The sequence below is a fragment of the Stegostoma tigrinum genome, chromosome 25 (genome assembly GCF_030684315.1).
Source record: "Stegostoma tigrinum isolate sSteTig4 chromosome 25, sSteTig4.hap1, whole genome shotgun sequence".
NCBI classification, from domain to species: domain Eukaryota; kingdom Metazoa; phylum Chordata; class Chondrichthyes; order Orectolobiformes; family Stegostomatidae; genus Stegostoma; species Stegostoma tigrinum.
This window is the reverse complement of record NC_081378.1, coordinates 7,685,008-7,702,384: the sequence shown is the minus strand read 5'-3', so window position 1 is coordinate 7,702,384 and position 17,377 is coordinate 7,685,008. Positions and strand designations below refer to the sequence as shown.

Genomic DNA, 17,377 nt, shown 5'->3' with positions numbered 1-17,377 from the left:
GTTAAGGCCCCAGCATAGACCCTTGTAGCACACAGAAGTCACATTCTGCCAACCTGAAAATGACCCCCTTGTTCCTACTATAATAATAAAATGTGAGGCTGGATGAACACAGCAGGCCAAGCAGCATCTCAGGAACACAAAAGCTGACGCTCCTACTCTTTGCTTCCTGTTAGCAAGCCAATCTTCTAACCATGCCAATATATTATCCCAATACCCACAACTAGGCTATCTTATAAAGATTTTACGGTACAAGGGCATTTTAACTTGCACCATTTTCACATTACATGGATAAATTAACACCTATTTACCAGGGTAGACTGTACGCAGTTGAGTGCCCCAAAACAGCAGTTTTAAACCATTTATATTTCACTGTACATTTTTTTGTCACAAGAATGAATATTGTTTGCATGGACAGCATAGAAATAGTAGAATATGACTTTCCAAATATGATTATGACTTTCCAAATATGATTAAGATATGCAATCAGAAGAGAATTAAAAGGTGTTGTGAAGCATCATTGGACTCAAAATATTAATTCTGTTTCTCTCATCACAGGTACATCCAGGCCTGAGATTATTTTTACAACTTTGAAGAGGAGAATTTACTGATAGCAAATTCAAACCAAGAAAAATATTTGTTTTCTCTAGATTTATATCCTGGACTAATGTGATTTTTTTTCAGTGAATTTGTTTATGGCGACAGAATAGGCGGCAGCTTTTGGGCTCCTCAGGCCAGGACTCATCAACCATCACTTTATTCCCCTTTTTACTTTCTCTCTCCTTTTCTGACAAGAAAACGTATCTTAGAACAGCTGACAGCTAGAGTGGAGAAGGCTGGAGGCTTCGAGCAGCATGGACTAGCTGAGAGCCAGAGCGATGCAGGCTGGAGCAGTTGAGAGCTAAAGCAGAGGAGACTGGAGATATGGGGTGACTGAGAGCCAGAGTGGGGACAGTTGTTGGACTGTGGTCTGGCATAGGCAGTCAGCAGCTTGCAAGGCTGTTCAGACCAGCTGTGCTTAGCTACTGCAAGGCAATGTTTATTTATCTGACTGTAATGTTTATCGTTTTAACTACGTCTTACTTCTAACTTATACCATGAATCAGTATCAGGTTACACAACTTCTTTTCTGTTTTACTCCTCTTTCTGTCCCTAAAATCCATACCTAGGTAGAACATAGAACATAGAACAGTACAGGCCCTCCGGCCCACAATGTTGTGCCGAACTTTTACCATAATCCTAAGGTCGACCTAACGTCCACCTCCACCTTATACTGTCATCCACATGCCCATCCAATAGCCGCTTAAATGCTCATAATGAGGCAGACTCCCCTACCCTCTCCAGCAATGCATTCCACACCCCGACCGCTCTCTGAGTAAAGAACTTATGTCTGACATCTCCCCTATATCTACCTCCACTCACTTTGAAACTATGCCCTCTCCTATTAGCTACCTCCACTCTAGGAAAAAGTCTCTGGCTGGCTACTCTATCTGTACCTCAGATCATTTTGCACACCTCTATCAAGTCCAAGGTACCTGTCAAGATGGTGCCATGAAAACCAACATTATAAACTTTTCACTGCAGTGCTGAACTTCTGTACCGGATATCTCAAATAGCCACAGTATTTTGTTGTATAAAACTGTTTTAACCCCAGAGTGCTGAGACTGAACTGACAGGTTGTTTTGTACATTTTTAGAAAAAAAATCTTTGTTGGTCAACACCAGAAATCTACACACAACCCCACCCACTCATACACACATATAGGCATATATACAAGAAAAGATGGCAATTACAAAAGAGTTAGCACGTACCTGAGTCTGATAAGTTCAAAATTCACTGTGGCACTTGCTTCTCAAGATGAAACCTTAAAATGTTACAGGTCTTGGATTCGTTTTTGGCACAACGAAGACAGAGTTTGGTGTTTGAAGAAAATAAATTTATACTGGTTTACTGCTTGAAGCAGCAGAATTCTCTGGCTTCACTCCAATCGGGGTTAACATGAAACAAGCAAAAACCTGGCTTGGTTTTTCAAAGACTGATATAAGTTAACATGAATTCACTGCCTTGCATATAGTTCATCTCTGCTGATCTTGAACTGTCTCTCTGCCTTGTTGCTTCTAAACTCCTCATTGGAATCCTAGTTTCCATTAAGCGGCCATACTGTTTATCTTTGTCCTCACAAGCGGCATCTAATAACTTGACAAACAATAAGGTCAAAATTTCACCAATTCACATATTACTGTGACTTTTTCCCATACCCAACCTTTAGAATTTCACTTCAAAGTCAAAATGTCTAAACTTCCACAGTGAGCCAGTTTCTGTAATTATTTGGATAAGGGTAGCATTAATCTGTAGGACATGCCTGCTACATTTTAATAATTTCTCAATGAGATGCCCTGAAAGTTTGTATTTTAATATCTTGCGCAGCCATGAAGGCTATCTCTACAGCCTTGTGTCGTTCCATATAGAAAAAGTCTTCTGACCTCTTAACTTTATGTAAAAAGGGTCCATTCTTCATAATTCCTTGACTGTATCGCATGACTATGACAAAGGTACAACACCCAGTTTGCAGGTTAGAACATAGAACATTACAGCACAGTACAGGCCCTTCGGCCCTCGATGTTGTGCCGACCTGTCATACCGATCTGAAGTCCATCTAACCTCCACTCTTCTATGTATGTCCAAATGCTTGTCCAAAGCTGACTTAAAGGTACTTAAAGTTGGCGAAGCTACTACCGTTGAAGGCAAAGTGTTCCATACCCTTACTACTCTGAGTAAAGAAACTACCTCTGACATCTGTCCTATATCTTTCACCCCTCAATTTAAAGCTATGCCCCCTCGTGCTCGCCGTCACCATCCTAGGAAAAAGGCTCTCCCTATCCACCCTATCTAACCCTCTGATTATTTTATATGTCTCAATTAAGCCACCTCTCAACCTTCTCTCTAACGAAAACAGCCTCAAGTCCCTCAGCCTGTCCTCGTAAGACCTTCCCTCCATACCAGGCAACATCCTAGTAAATCTCCTCTACATTCTTTCCAAAGCTTCCACATCCTTCATATAATGCGGTGACCAGAACTGTACGCAATACTCCAAGTGCGGCCGCATTAAAGGTGGCTATCACATAACATCAGATAACATGTTCTGTCCTGTATTATTCCACAAAAATATTAAAAACCAAAAAGTGAATCACTTGCATGTAACTGATTCCCACTCATCTGGTGCATTGGTATTTCTTGAAAACATGAAACCCTTGGCATATGGTCTCTAATTGCGCTTTCTTAGATCTTGGGATGATGGTGGTCTTCTTGAAGTTAGTGTGGCTTGAAAAATCACATGCTTGGTTTTAGTTAATGAAGCGGTCATTCACTGAAATATTTTTATGCAAAGCTGCAGAGTTTCTTGAGCCGCAAAGCAGAAGCTTATTAAACAAAGGATGAAAATAAAAAAAACTTATCTGAATGTAGAACAGTTAGGAAAAAAAACCCAGTAAAACAAAGTTTCAGCCTATTCTCAAACAGCATGAGCTTGCAGCAATTCAAATCCAGAGAAATTACTCCTGTGTATCAATTTCTTTTATTTCAACATAGCTGATTCTTTCTTCAGAACAGATTTTATGAATACTCACAAAATGACTTTCTCGGCTTTTTAATGACCTGCAGATTTCTAACCAAACATTCCTGGTCTCTGAAAGTTGCACATACTAAACCTTTGCAATGAAGTAACTTTTTTATAAACTGAATTGTTCAATAGTCCTTTCTTAGGAGATCCCTGTCAGGCCTCCTCCAAATTGTTCAAATAGCAGCTATCCTCAACCCAAAAACAAACTCCTGGCCGTCAATGTTACTCCCCATTGTAAATCAGCACAATGCAAACAATATTCCACTAATACTGCTGAATTATTCTGCTCTCTGACAGACATTGGATTAGGTTACTGTTCCAGAAATACTATCCGGCCAAGTTATTATTATTTTTGAGCCCATCTAAAAATAATCCAAACCCCAGATGTCACTATTTTAAAACCCAAACTCTAAAAAATGTTATTAGATGCCATTACATACCCCAAATGGGAATTTTATGCCTCCCTATGTTTTAGCTTACTCCCTCTGACTCTCTAACTGATTACTACCCATCTGCTTTTTTACCTTTAAAGCCATTAAACATCTAGCCTTTTGCACTTTTACAAAATAAGATGGATTCTTCTCCTGCCTTCAAAAACCTATGAAAATCTGTGGCCTACAAGTTCAAACCAAAAGATTCTTCAAGTTTCCTGATTATCACTGTGCATATTATTTAACTTCAGAAAATCTTTTGACAACTGCACAAATGTCTTTAAGAAGTGTTGCATTTACATCTTGAAATCAGTGTCTCATATAAAATTAATTCAAGTACATGAAGCTGTCCATAATTATGGCTGTTGGCAAAAATCTGAACATATTAGGATTCCGCAAAGTATATATATGCAATAACCAATTACTGTGGAAAAAAAAGACTTGTGAAGTTATAAGTGATACAATGGTGTCAGCACTATGCTCAAAGCTTCTCTGAACTTGCATATTGTTCCTGCTAATTTCTAAATATCCTGTACTGGGTGTTTTATTTTCACCCTGCATTTCAACACTCTGAAATCAAGACTCATTGTTGCCTCCCACTAAACCATTCTTTTCTTCTTAAACTGGAAAGTTGTTGGATTGCTGATCTTATTTTTCTTTTCTTTTGGCCTTTCAAAGAGAAGGTTAGTTTCTTGTGATGTAAACAAAACAGTTAAATCAGAACAGAAATGACAATGTCAATAGCATCAATCTTGGCTTGTTTCTCAAAACAAGAAAGCAGTTGCCTAGATTTTGCAGTCAATGGTAATGGACTACACTCGTGCTAGCATTTGCTACAGATCCTGACAACAACTGATCACTTGCATTTAACAGGGTTTAAAGCATGAGACATCCACAATCAGTGACAGCATCAAGCAGGATGAAGCCAATCAGAAGAACTCGTACAGACAGCACAGCAGGAAATAAGAAACAACAGATTGTAATTTAGATTTTAATCAGTGTACAGAAAGAAAACAAAGAAAAGAGCATTCACATGGAATTAAGATTGAAGCTGAATTATCAGACTAGCTTTAAAAATGTAAAAGTGGCATGATTTTAAATATTCTCGGTACTCTGCACTTTGAAAGTTAGTTTTCAGGGCTCAGCAAGGCTTATGATTTAGTATATCATTAAAAACTTAGTTATATCTCATTCAACAAAGTTCAACCTTTTCAATGAGTTTCAACCAAGACTAATATGTAAAAACTTTAAATTCATTTCAAATCACTGATTCTTTGTTGACTACATCTGTGAAGACTGCAACAAAGCATCTTGTGGATGATTAGGGTATCTCTAACAGCAAAGTCTACATTTCTATGCTTATATGAGCACATATGGACACAAAAAAATTGCAGTCAGTTCCACATCATAATGACAGAAACAATGATGTAATTGCAACCACAAATCCTTAGTCATTGTGTATTGTAATACACAACTATTATCACCCTTTTGCTTACACAAAATGCTCTACCAAGTGAAGGCCCTTTAAAAGTATGAAGGTTAGAAAACTAAATTGATGCTCCACTCAAACTATATGCAGCAGTTCCAGAAGACATTAATAAAAAATGTCAAAAAGAAAATCAGCTCATCATGTCTTCCAATGCTTAAGACAATTTTTAGTTAAAATGGCCAAGGAAATGCACCATACTTTGATGGATCTAAGCACAATGCTCATAAGTAAGATCAAGTTCTCGTTCAGGAGAAGAATGATGATAATACTGGAACTTAAGACAACTCTATCCTATTTCAAATAGCATTAACTCCCACACTAATACCTGCCAAGATTAATAGCAACAATTATGACATTTCTGACCTTTTTTCATCTCTTTCATTTCATATCAATTTAAATAGTCTCCTGAGTGTCTCTATCAAAGGCTCAATTGTTAAGCAAATTAGCAATCCAGGAATAGTCAAGTTCTGCTTTTCAATAAAGTGATTCTATACATCATCTTCATTCAATTAAAGAATGTATTCTAAAATTTATTCTACAGCCAAGTCCTTCATTTATTCACAAGATTTGATTGGATGTAAAACATTGAAGATCTATGGATAATGTGCAACAATCTAGATCATGTATTACTGAAAACCTTCAGCTTTGAATTTTTATTGTTATTTTCAAATTCTTTGGTGGTCAGTCGGTTGGAGTGATCTAATCTGCATACATAAGCAATCACTTCCATCTATACTCCTCAGATTAATAAAACGGGCAACAATTCAACAGCTTTGTCTTTGCCTGTTGCATTCTCTGTGTATAAGTCATAACAGTACAGCTGACCCAACTATGTAGTCATTGCACCTTGACTGTGTCGGAACTGATTTAGCCAAAATTGGCAAACTGGCCATAATTTTCGTTTTGTGGAAACATCCAAAGGCTTTGATATTCATTGTTCAGAACCACATTTTAAGATTGGCACTCAAGTTGGCTTTTGGAAGACTGATGGTGCTGAAGATTCCTAACCCAAAAGGGTCACTGTCCAAGAGCAGTAAAAGAGGAGCGAAAATTGGGAAAGAACATACTAAACTCTCAGCTAAACATGTTTAAACATGGAAAATTGCTACTTGAGGGGTAATGCAAATCCAGATAAGGGAAGAAATTGGGAGGTTAAAAGAATATGATCAGCACCATCACATCTACCACAGACTCGATGGAATAATTTTCCTGAAGATAATGCAGGCCATTAGGTTACAAGAATACTTAATTAATACTTCAGTTGCTAACTCATCAACTAATCACTTCAGGCCATAAAATACTTCAATTTGGCATCCATTTAAAATAATTAAAATGTTTGTCCAAGAGATAATGTTTGACACTTTAATGGTCCCATTGTTTGTTTCTCATGACAGAGATCCTGAATAGAGCCCACTGCACAACTAAGTAAATCCGTGTGGTTAAATTACTACAGCAAACAGTACAATTAAGCTAGTGGTAATCTAGTTTTTAAAAAAGCCTGTAGAAGCCTTTTCAGTGTCATTATTTTAAGAATTTTCAATTTTCAGACGGAAATATTTTAATCCTTCCCAAACTTTTGTCAGATTAAAATCTGGATTCCCACTTCATCTTCTAAAGAATCAATCTTTCCAACCAAAAAAAAATCAACTATTCAAGAGTTACTGAAAAGTCTGCAAAATGTATTACCTTGAACACCCAGTCAAGCTTCATGTTCAAATAGTTTGTAAAAGAACTTGTTGATAATTTCTATTTGGGAGCTACAGGAATAAAGCTCAAGTTTCTTTAGTATTTTCTTTTGCTAGGCAGAAGGGAATTTATAGTAAATATTTCAGGGAACAGATTAAAAGCAAATGGTTACAAAGGTTTGTGAGACAGTTGTTCATGTTATGTAAACTGTAATCTTTACCAAAAGTATGCAAATTAATGCATCCTGACAATACTTGTCAAATGCAACCAACTCAATTTTAACTACTGGATATAAATATGAGAGATGCCTTAAATATACAAAAAACATATTATACACACAGTACCCTACTACAGAACTGAGGGTAATTGGCAGTGATTTTAAAGTAGTAGCCTAACTGAAGGATTTGGACAAAATAAACAACAAATGAAAGCAAGGAAGTTAAGGTCTACTCAAAATTATTTACATAGCGTTAGAGTTTCATGTTGGTGCCATTCATTGGGTAGCACCTTGAGCCAGAAGCTCCAGGCTCAAGTGCCATCTTGGAATGCTCAAGGAAGATACATTCATAAAGTGGTCAAAAAAGGTGGGTATGAGCCTATAAGTCCTTCAATGTACACTAATGACAGGCAGTAACAGCAGGTGTGATTCTTAGTCAGCCAAGTGACAGAAGGAACTTTGGAACCTCAGTCATCGCTATGCATAGCTGGACTATGAATTCTGAAGAAGGGTTTAGGCCCGAAACGTCAGCCTTCTCTGATGCTGCTTGTCCTGCAGTGTTCATCCAGCTCCATACATTGTTATCTCATATTCTCCAGCATCTGCAGTTCCTTTTATCTTTGTAAAAAGTGCATGTTGCCATAACAATTCAGACTCCAAGTGAACTGTGTTGCATCACTGCCAACACCGTTTAAAAGTTCCTTTCCTGTACCAGTGTATCCCATATAATGATAACATGCAATAAATTAAAAGTTTACGAAAGCAGAATTACTTTTGTTAAATCAGCAACTGATCATGAGGAAATTTGTTCAAGTTGTATTCAATTTCATTTGACCCAGCAGCAAGAAAGTTAGCAGCAGCTTTTCTGACTTATGTATCGTAACAGAGAAGTGATCATGGCAAGGGATACACTAACGAGAAATCTAAATGTATTCTTGTAGGAGGCAAATGTTACAGTTTACTTGAACATCGGGAGAAATATATGCTCACATTCTTTTACCAAGAAAAAAACTTTCAAACTGAGCAGACTTTTATTAGAAGAGATTAGTTGATCGTCAGATGATTAATTCAGATCAAAGTAAAAGTGCTGCACTGTTGAAAAAGCCATTTGTCCCTCAGGTGGGCTGAAAAGATCTTCTCACTCTATTTGAAGAGGGGCAGCTAAGCTGTGTGCAGATTGCCTGTCACATTTTTTAAGACAATGACTACACTTTAGAAGTAGCTTAGTGGCGATAAGCTGCTGTGGGACATCCTGAGGTCACAAAAAGTCCAAAAAACTTTTTTTTTCATGAATAAAGCCAAGAGTAGACCAAGATTTGTTACAATCTGTATTTTGACTTTCTTGCAGTAATTAGAAATATTCATTTAAAACTTTCTATGTTGCCAAGAAGCTCCATGGCCCACACTCATGCAGTGCACAAAGACAGGAAGCCTGGGCTCTCCTGGTGCTTATATAATGTGCAAAACAGTACTCATCTTTTTAAACAGCCTCAGGTTAGACAGAAATTGAGTCGGCTAAAAATGCTGAACAGCTCCTCTTTACTACCCTGTTGTGGAAAGGCATTGAGGACTTGAATTGAAGGAATTGAAGACTTACCTCAGACATCTCTCAATAACTCCCAAATGAAGAAATGACTTTTGCAAAAATAGAAGAAACACACTGCTGTGTGTTAGGCGAAAATGTGTAATGAGGAAGATCAAATTTAGATAGAATTGCAATGGAATGAATAATAACGTGATCGCACATCTATGCTTTCACTAGGTAATGTTATTCTAATAAACATCAATGGATGCAAATTAAATGAAATAACCATTCGTCCATGTTAAAGATGCTAAATGTACTTGCCTTTACATGTATTTATTGAACTTATTCCATCATGTTACAAACTAAGAAAAACGTTGGATAGTCCTATAACAACCTGTTTAAATAGCAGTAACAACTTAAATGAATTATTAACTGCTTCTTGGGTCACACAATTCAACTTTACAAAATGAAAGATAATTCCGTGCTCATGCAGGATGAAATTTCACTGGACAAGTTCAAATCACTAAAACTGCTTTCCGAATAATACTTTGTAGAGTTGGTGCCATTGACAATTGAGAGGCTTTCAAAAGTGCCAAAATGAGAGTTCAGTCGTTATGTTCTTGTGGGAATAAAACATAAGAGTAGGGAACAATGGAGATAAAGATATTGAGAATAAAAAAGGAATTATATAATAGATATTGACAAATGGGATCAAATGAAAATCTTGAAGAGTATAAAGATGGTGAGAACATTCTTAAGAGGGTAATCAGGAAGGCAAAGTGGGGTATGAGATATAGGCATATAGGGTTAAAAATAATCCAAATAGACTCTACAAGTACATTGAGTGTAACAGAGCAACTAGAGAGGGTATGGTCCATTAAAGATCAGCAATGTCATCTTTGTGTTGAACCTCAAATGATGGAAGAGACAGTAAATGAACATTTTGCATCAGTTTTTCTGTGGAGAATGAAATGGAGGCTAGAGAACTCAAGGAAATAAATCGTGGAGGTCTTGAAAACAGTTCACATTACAGAAGAGGAAGTGCAGGAGGTCTAACAAAGGTAGATAAATCTCTGGGACCTGATCAAGTGTATCCGAGGACATTGTGGGAAGTTAGGGAGAAACTTGTGAGGCCCCTAGCAAAAATATTTATATCATCTGTAACCACAGATGTGCCAGTAGATTGGAGGGTGGCTAATGCTGTGCCTTTATTTAAGACAGACTGTAAGGCAAAGCCTGAAAACTATATACCCGTGAGTCTGACATTGGTGGTGAGTGAAGTATTGGAGGTGATTCTAGAAGATAGGATTTACTTGTATTTGGACAGGCCAGGAACGATTAGAGACAGTCAGCATGGTTTTGTGCGAGGGAAATCACGTCTCACAAACTTGAGTGAGTTTTTTGAGAAAGTAACCAAAAAGGCTGATGAGGGCAGAGTGGTAGATTATGTTTACTAGGTCTTTACTAAAGTCTTTGATAGGGTTCTCTGTCGTGGACCATTAGTGAAGTTAGATCACATGATATTCAGGGTGAGCTTGCAAATTGAATACAAAAATGGCTTTACAGTAGGAGACAGAGGGTGGTGATGGAGAATTGGTTTTCAGACTGGAGGCCTGTGGCCAGCAATATTCCACAGTGATCGTTACTGGGTCCACTTCTGTGATTTATACAAATGATTTGGATGAGAATAAAGGAACTATGGTTAGTAAGTTTGTGGATGACATTAAAATTGTTGGTATAACAGACTGTGAAGAAGCTGATCGAAGAATGCAAAGAGATCTTGATGAGTTGAGCCAATGGGCTGAGGAGTGGCAGATGGTCTTTAATTTGGATAAATGAGAGGTATTGCATTTTTGTAAAAGAACAGCAGTACATATATAATTAGTGGTAGGGCCCTGGGCAGTGTTGTAGGACACAGAGACCTAGGGGTTCAGGTACATAATTCTTTGAAGTTCGCGTCACGTTTGGAGAAGGCAGTTAAGAAAGTGTTAGCCAGCATGTCTTCATTGCTCAGACCTTTGAGTACAGTCCTTTCTGCTATTATGCATGTTTTGTTAATGTAAATTGGCTGTAACATGACTGACGAATATTTGGATGTTGTTTGTAAAATGCGAACTTTCATATACATGTGTTGGCTATTCTGCGATTCCATCCCATTATGCGATAACCAATTTAGATTATGTGTTCAAAGGTTAATCTCAAAGGTTAGACAATCTCTTGACTCAGAAATATATGTATCGTGAACGGATAGAAATTGACACAAGGCCACTTCCTCCATGTTATCTTCAATTTTTTTCAAAGTTTAAATTTACTGTATTATTTTATTATTAGATATTAAATTCAACATTTATTTAAACTGTGCTATCCCCTGAAGCTACTATATTTATTTCAATTTTAGGTAATATTTTTGGTGGTCCGCCCCAACCCTATCTTTTCCATAAGCCCTGTTATTTTTATTGCGCTATTTTCTATAGTGCAAGGTCGCACAAGAAGACAACTATCACACTATAGCACTGAGGACTGTATAAGAGTGGGGACAGCATGTTGATATTGTACAAGATGTTGGTGAGGCCTCTTCTGGAGTACTGTGTGCAGCTCTGGTTGCCCTGCCATAGGAAGTACATGTTACATTGGATAGGGTTTGGCAAAGATTTACCAGGATGTTGCTGGGAATGGAGGGTTTGAGTTATTAAACAGGCTGGGACTTTTACCACTGGAGCAAAGGAGGTTGAAGGGTAACCTTACAGAAATTTATAAAATCATGATAGGGTACAGATAAGGTGAACAGCAAAGGTCTCTTCCCTAAGGTGGAGTTCAGATCTTGGAGGGCATTTTTTAAGGTGAGAGGAGAAAGATTTAAAAAGGGCAAGGCGCAACTTTTTTTTTAAACACAGATAGTGGCTTGTGTGGGAATGAACTGCCAGAGGAAATGTCGATGCAGGTACAGTCACTATGTTTAAGAGACATTAGGACAAGTACCAGCATAGGAAAGGTTTGGAGGAATATGGGTCAAATGCAGGGAGGTGGGACAAAATTAATTCAGCAACATGGTCAGTGTGGACTGAAAGGTCCATTTTCCATGCTGAATGACTATGACCTTCTGATGATTATCTGTAATTGCAGAATTGTAACTTTAATCAATGAAACAAGAAATTCCTAGCAGATCAAAGTATTTGACCAAAACATTTTGCTGAAAATCAAAACATTTGACTTAATAATGTAAAGTCAACCAATAAAAGACACATTTTAACACATGTAAATTATATAAATACTTGCAAATGTGAGGTAAATTTACAAACAGTATCTCCAAATCTTGTATTTTATAGCTTATTTTAAATCTTGCAGAAAATCCCAAGCAATTCATATAAAGGAGGTACAGTAGTTTATTGGTTATACTGACAAATAATCTAAGGTCATGGGTACAATTCCCATTATGACAAATTGTAGCAATGAATGTAATAAATCTGGTAATTTGTACCCTGACACCAGAAAGAAAAATGATAATGAAAGCTGCCAGAGTGTTACAAAAACACAGCTGGCTCACTAATTCCTTCAGGGAGGGGAAATTGCCACTCACTCTTACCCAACTGTGAATCTAGTCTCACAGCACATGTTTGATCCTTAATACCCTGAGGGACTGACAATAAATCATGCCTTGTCAGTGTTGCCACATTCCAAGTATTAAGTAAAATAAAATATATAATGAATTACTTTGAAAGCACATGACTGTTGTTATGGTCAACAGGTCAATCAATTTTGTATATAGCAAGATCCATGGGATCTTTGTCATTCACACAGGAAGACTGGTTCTCCAGTTAAAGATCCATGTGAAGGACGATGCCCCATACAATGCAGAACCCCTCTACACTAATAGATAGCAAATTTAGATTATGTGCTCAAAGGTTAATCTCAAAAGGTTAGACAATCTCTTGGCTCATAAATATATGTACAACAAACAGAAATTGACACAAGGGCACCTTCTCCAAATTATAAATTGCTTAAAAAATGTTTATAAGTTTGACCATTTACAAGCTCATTTAAAAATCATAAGTAAAACTTTGATGTTCTAAAAAAAAGCATCAAGACAGCCCTTAAAACACAAGCACATTGTATTTTGCAACTAATATAAAGCACTTAATATGCATGAATAATCTGATTTAGGTTCCATTACACCTTCATTCATCTTCTGAGTATGCTCCCAGCAGCTACAAATATGGGTGGTATTTAGCAGATTTCTGAATTTTAAAAAATCTAACTGCTCTTTATTTCCTTTTCAATTTCTAATAATAAATGCCTAACCACATTAGCACCAAATTGGATCATTTCCGACATCAGAAAGAGGTTTCTGCTCAGGTATAAGACTATCAAGAAGACTGTAGACGCAAGTTTGGAATGTATTTAATCTTGATGGATTCCACAAACAACTCTGAATTCCTCAATATTGCCCTGCGCTTTAATGAAATTTCTATTTAATTTAAAGTAGTCCTTTTTAAAGAATCTTGAGCGCATAAACTAAATTTCTATTTCAGTACAATTGGAGGAATGTAGTACTGATGGAGATAGCATATTTCAGGTTAAGTTGATGCCCATTATGCTTATTTCAATAATTCAGATGAAAAGAAAGAACATTTAGGTATTCACCAATTTCTGTTCAATATTTCTCCCCAAAAAGTGTTAGTAAACACAGACGAATTGGTTGCTCTGTACTAGGTACAATCAAAGCCCTTAAAGCAACAGCGGCTGTACCTTGAAGGTAATTCATTGATAGTGATGTATTTTTGTGAAGTATTGATCAAGACCTGTATAAGTGCAAGTTCTCTCATTCTTACTCTGGTTTAACTTTTGAAAGTTTGCAGGAGGAATGCAGTTTTAAGCAGCATAAAAGGTGAGATGAAATAAGCTATGGTTTTACTGAATGACAAAGGAAGTTAAAGGTGCAAAATGATCCACTCACGTCCTCATTCTTTGTCACCTGAGGATATTACACTGCAAAAAGTTGCCACGTTGACTTTAAATAAAGGCCTTACTAATATGTTGTTTTCCTGGTGCTTCTGACGAAATGCTCATGTAATCTTTCCAAATGGTCAAGTTTAATACTTAAGAGATCTCACCTTCCTGTGATGAGATGAGTGGTGGCATGTACTCAGGAATATACTCCTTTTCCTCAGCAAAGCTCTTGGTTCCAGGCTGTGGGAATTGAAGCACATTGTTTTTGCTGACAGGAAATGCTGGGATTTGGTGTGCAAATCCAATGGGCTCGAGGTTGTGAATATAGTCTTCAAGCTCTGAAAGGCTGATTCCCATTAACTTAAACGCCTGGCCTAGATCATCCAAAACAGGATCCGTCCGGCCATCTGGCAAAGCATAAAGAAAGGAAAGTTTAATGGCACAGTTGAGTATTATTGTAAAGAAAAAATAAATAATCAGTTGCTAAGTACAATATTAGGGCTATTACTGTTTCATTCAGGCCTGTCTGTTCATTTATTTTTTTGTTGTAGGTCACAGCAAACTAAGGCATTCAAACTCTCAATTTCCCCTCCTTCCTTTTGGGAAAGAACCTAACTTCTCCTTGCGACTTTCCTGCTGTTGTGAAGGAAAACTTCCCTCTGTCAGTACTAGAAAAGCAGTGGTAAACCAACTTGCAGTTACTCATATGGCTAGTTTCGCCACTTTACAGAAGCAACATTTCAGTCTGTCACCTTTTGACCAGTCATGATTTATTATTAATGTCTTGTTGACTGTAGCATTTTTAGAATGTAAGTTGAAAGAACTAATCAACAGCAGAATTTACTAAGCTGGCCGAATGCAAGTAACCAAAGTGCTGCATTTGAACAACAAGAGGGCGTTTAACTGTAGAAAAGGTACCTGCATTAATATAAATTTGGTTTTATATAAACTATATGTAAATACATCAATCACTGTAGATGTCAAAATAATGAGATTTGATTAGGTGATATCACTAGGTGCCAAGTTCCATGTTTTATCACAGCAAAATTCTGAACTTATTCCAATATCCATCCCATTCTCTCTTTGGAAGGCTGCCCGCAATACAAACTCTCACTCAACTTCTCAATAAAGTGAATTTAAATGAACCTGAATTAGTGATTAGCCCTTTGTTGATGATCGTACTTAAAGGGTGGACTAGTGGGATTATCACTGGACAATGGATTCAAAGACCAAGATAATGACCAGAGAATTCGGCTCCAAATCCCACCATGGCAATGGTGGAATTTGAATTCAATAAAAATCTGGGATTAAGAATAAAATGATAACCAATGCCATTGCCGATTAGTGGGAAAAACCCATTTGATTCATTAGTGTTGTTCAGGGAATGAAATCTGCTATCCTTACTTGGTCTGGCCTATGTGCGACTGCTGACCCAAGGCAATATGGCTGACCATCAACTGCAGTCTGGGCGTTTGGGGATGGGCAATAGATCGGCCAGGGATGTCTAATAAATTTTAAAACTTACCTCTTTTCAGCAATTAATATTCCCTCAGCAATTACCAAATTTTCTCATACTAAACTTTGATGTTTTTCAGCAAAGACTTCAAAATTATTTATTTTGCCAACACGACTGCAAAAATATAAATTTTCAGCATTGTCTTAAAAAAGAAACATTTAAGCCATATTGTGAAATACACCTCTGTTGGCTATGAACCCCCTACATTAGAGTACACATCATTATCATGACAGTGTTGTCAACAGCACTGGAACAGTGGTATAAATAATCCAACATTTTAATTAGCAGTTAGAATCACTGAATCCCTACAGCGTGGAAGTGGGCCATTCGACATGCTTCCCAACCCACCAAACAGCATCCCACCCACCTCCCTGCCCTATCCCTATAACACTGCATTTCCCATGGCCAATCCACTTAACCTGCCCATCTTTGGACTGTGGGAGGGATCCGGAGCATCCAAAGGAAAGCCACACAGACCTCGGGAAAACGTCTAAATGGAGATTGCACAGTTTCTTAAGGCTAGAATCAAACCTGGGTCCTTGGTGCAAACGAGGCAGCAGTACTAACCACCAAACCACTGTGCTGTCCTTAGGACATTCATTAATTAAATGAATATACCTTCAGGTTTTTTTTTGTTATTACATTTAACTACTTTTTGGAAGTTCCCATTGAAAATTGGCAAAATGAAAGATGCAATTATGCTAATTTTTAAATTAATAGCTCAAATAATTTTGGGTGAAATTCATCTTAATGATATCACAAATCTTACATGTCTAACTACAAGAACAAAAACATAAGTTGCTGGAAAGCTCAGCAGGTCTGGCAGTATCTGTGAAGGAAAATCACAGTTAAGGTTTCGAGTCCGGTGACCTTTCCTCAGAACTGGTGGTAGCTAAGAAAATGTTGGTTTATATGCAGAAAATATGTTGGGGAGAGGGGGTAAGGAGTAAACAATAGGTAGGGATACAGCCCAAAGAGAGAGAAAAGCGCTATTCCCACCTATCATTTACTCCTTACCCCCTTTTCCCACCCTATCTTCCGCATGTAAACCAACATTTTCCTAGCAGCCATCAGTTCCGAGGAAGGGTCACCGGATTGGAATGTTAACTCTGATTCTTCTTCACAGATGCTGCCAGACCTGCTGAGCTTTTCCAGCAAGTTCTGTTTTTGTTCTTGATTTACAGCTGCTGAATTTCTTGCAGTTTTTATTATTTTTAACTACAAATTGGAACCATAGTATTTCTCCATTATCCTTGAGAAAAGAAATGACCAAATGTTACTGAAATTTCTTGAGCCTTTCATTTCTTATGATGGTTTGTGTTGTAGTGGTCAACTCCGTGTTAAAAGCAGTTTGTGTGATTCAGAAACTTCACTCAGGCACAGCAGTCTCTGCCATATTTGCTGCTCAAGTAGATAGTGGGCTGAGAAAATTCATGACTAGTTCACTTCTTTTTACACTGGCCCTTCTTCTTCACAAAACTGAACTTTTGACTTTTCTTCACTTTTCCCATGTTCTTCCAAACTGTCTACATCCACAGCTTACAGCCATCAACAAAACCCTGCCAGCTCGCATTTGCAATTTTTCCCATCTTCATAGCTGACTTGTAGGTGTTGCTGTCACAGAGGAACAGACACCAAAATCATTGTGTCTCAGTGACTAGTTCACCATACAGATGATCTTTGAGCATAGAGTCATTGGCCAAAGAAATATGGCCAAGCCATTAGTATTGCCCTTTTAATACTCATCTTTGCACCCAGAGGATGTTTAACAAAGCTTCCACGTTTTATGCTTGCTCCAAAGTCCAAGAGTAGTTTTAAAAAAAAGTCAGTCATGAGATATGGCTGTCGAAGAGTTAACTTCTTTACTTCTTGGTCCTCTAGTCCCACCTCAAAGAAATATAGTTACCAGGATACTATTCTTTGGCTGAGAATGCTGGCAGGCTGGTTAAC

General features: G+C 37.5%; 1 protein-coding gene across 1 annotated transcript in view; it reads right to left on the bottom strand.

Moving 5' to 3' along the window:
- The window catches only part of taf3 (TAF3 RNA polymerase II, TATA box binding protein (TBP)-associated facto), a 195,952-nt gene that overhangs the window by 156,459 nt on the left and 22,116 nt on the right, over positions 1 to 17,377 (bottom strand). The window contains exon 2 of the mRNA XM_048554559.2: positions 14,076 to 14,318. Coding sequence (XP_048410516.1) covers positions 14,076 to 14,318 — 243 coding nt within the window. The remainder of the gene's footprint in view (positions 1 to 14,075; positions 14,319 to 17,377) is intronic.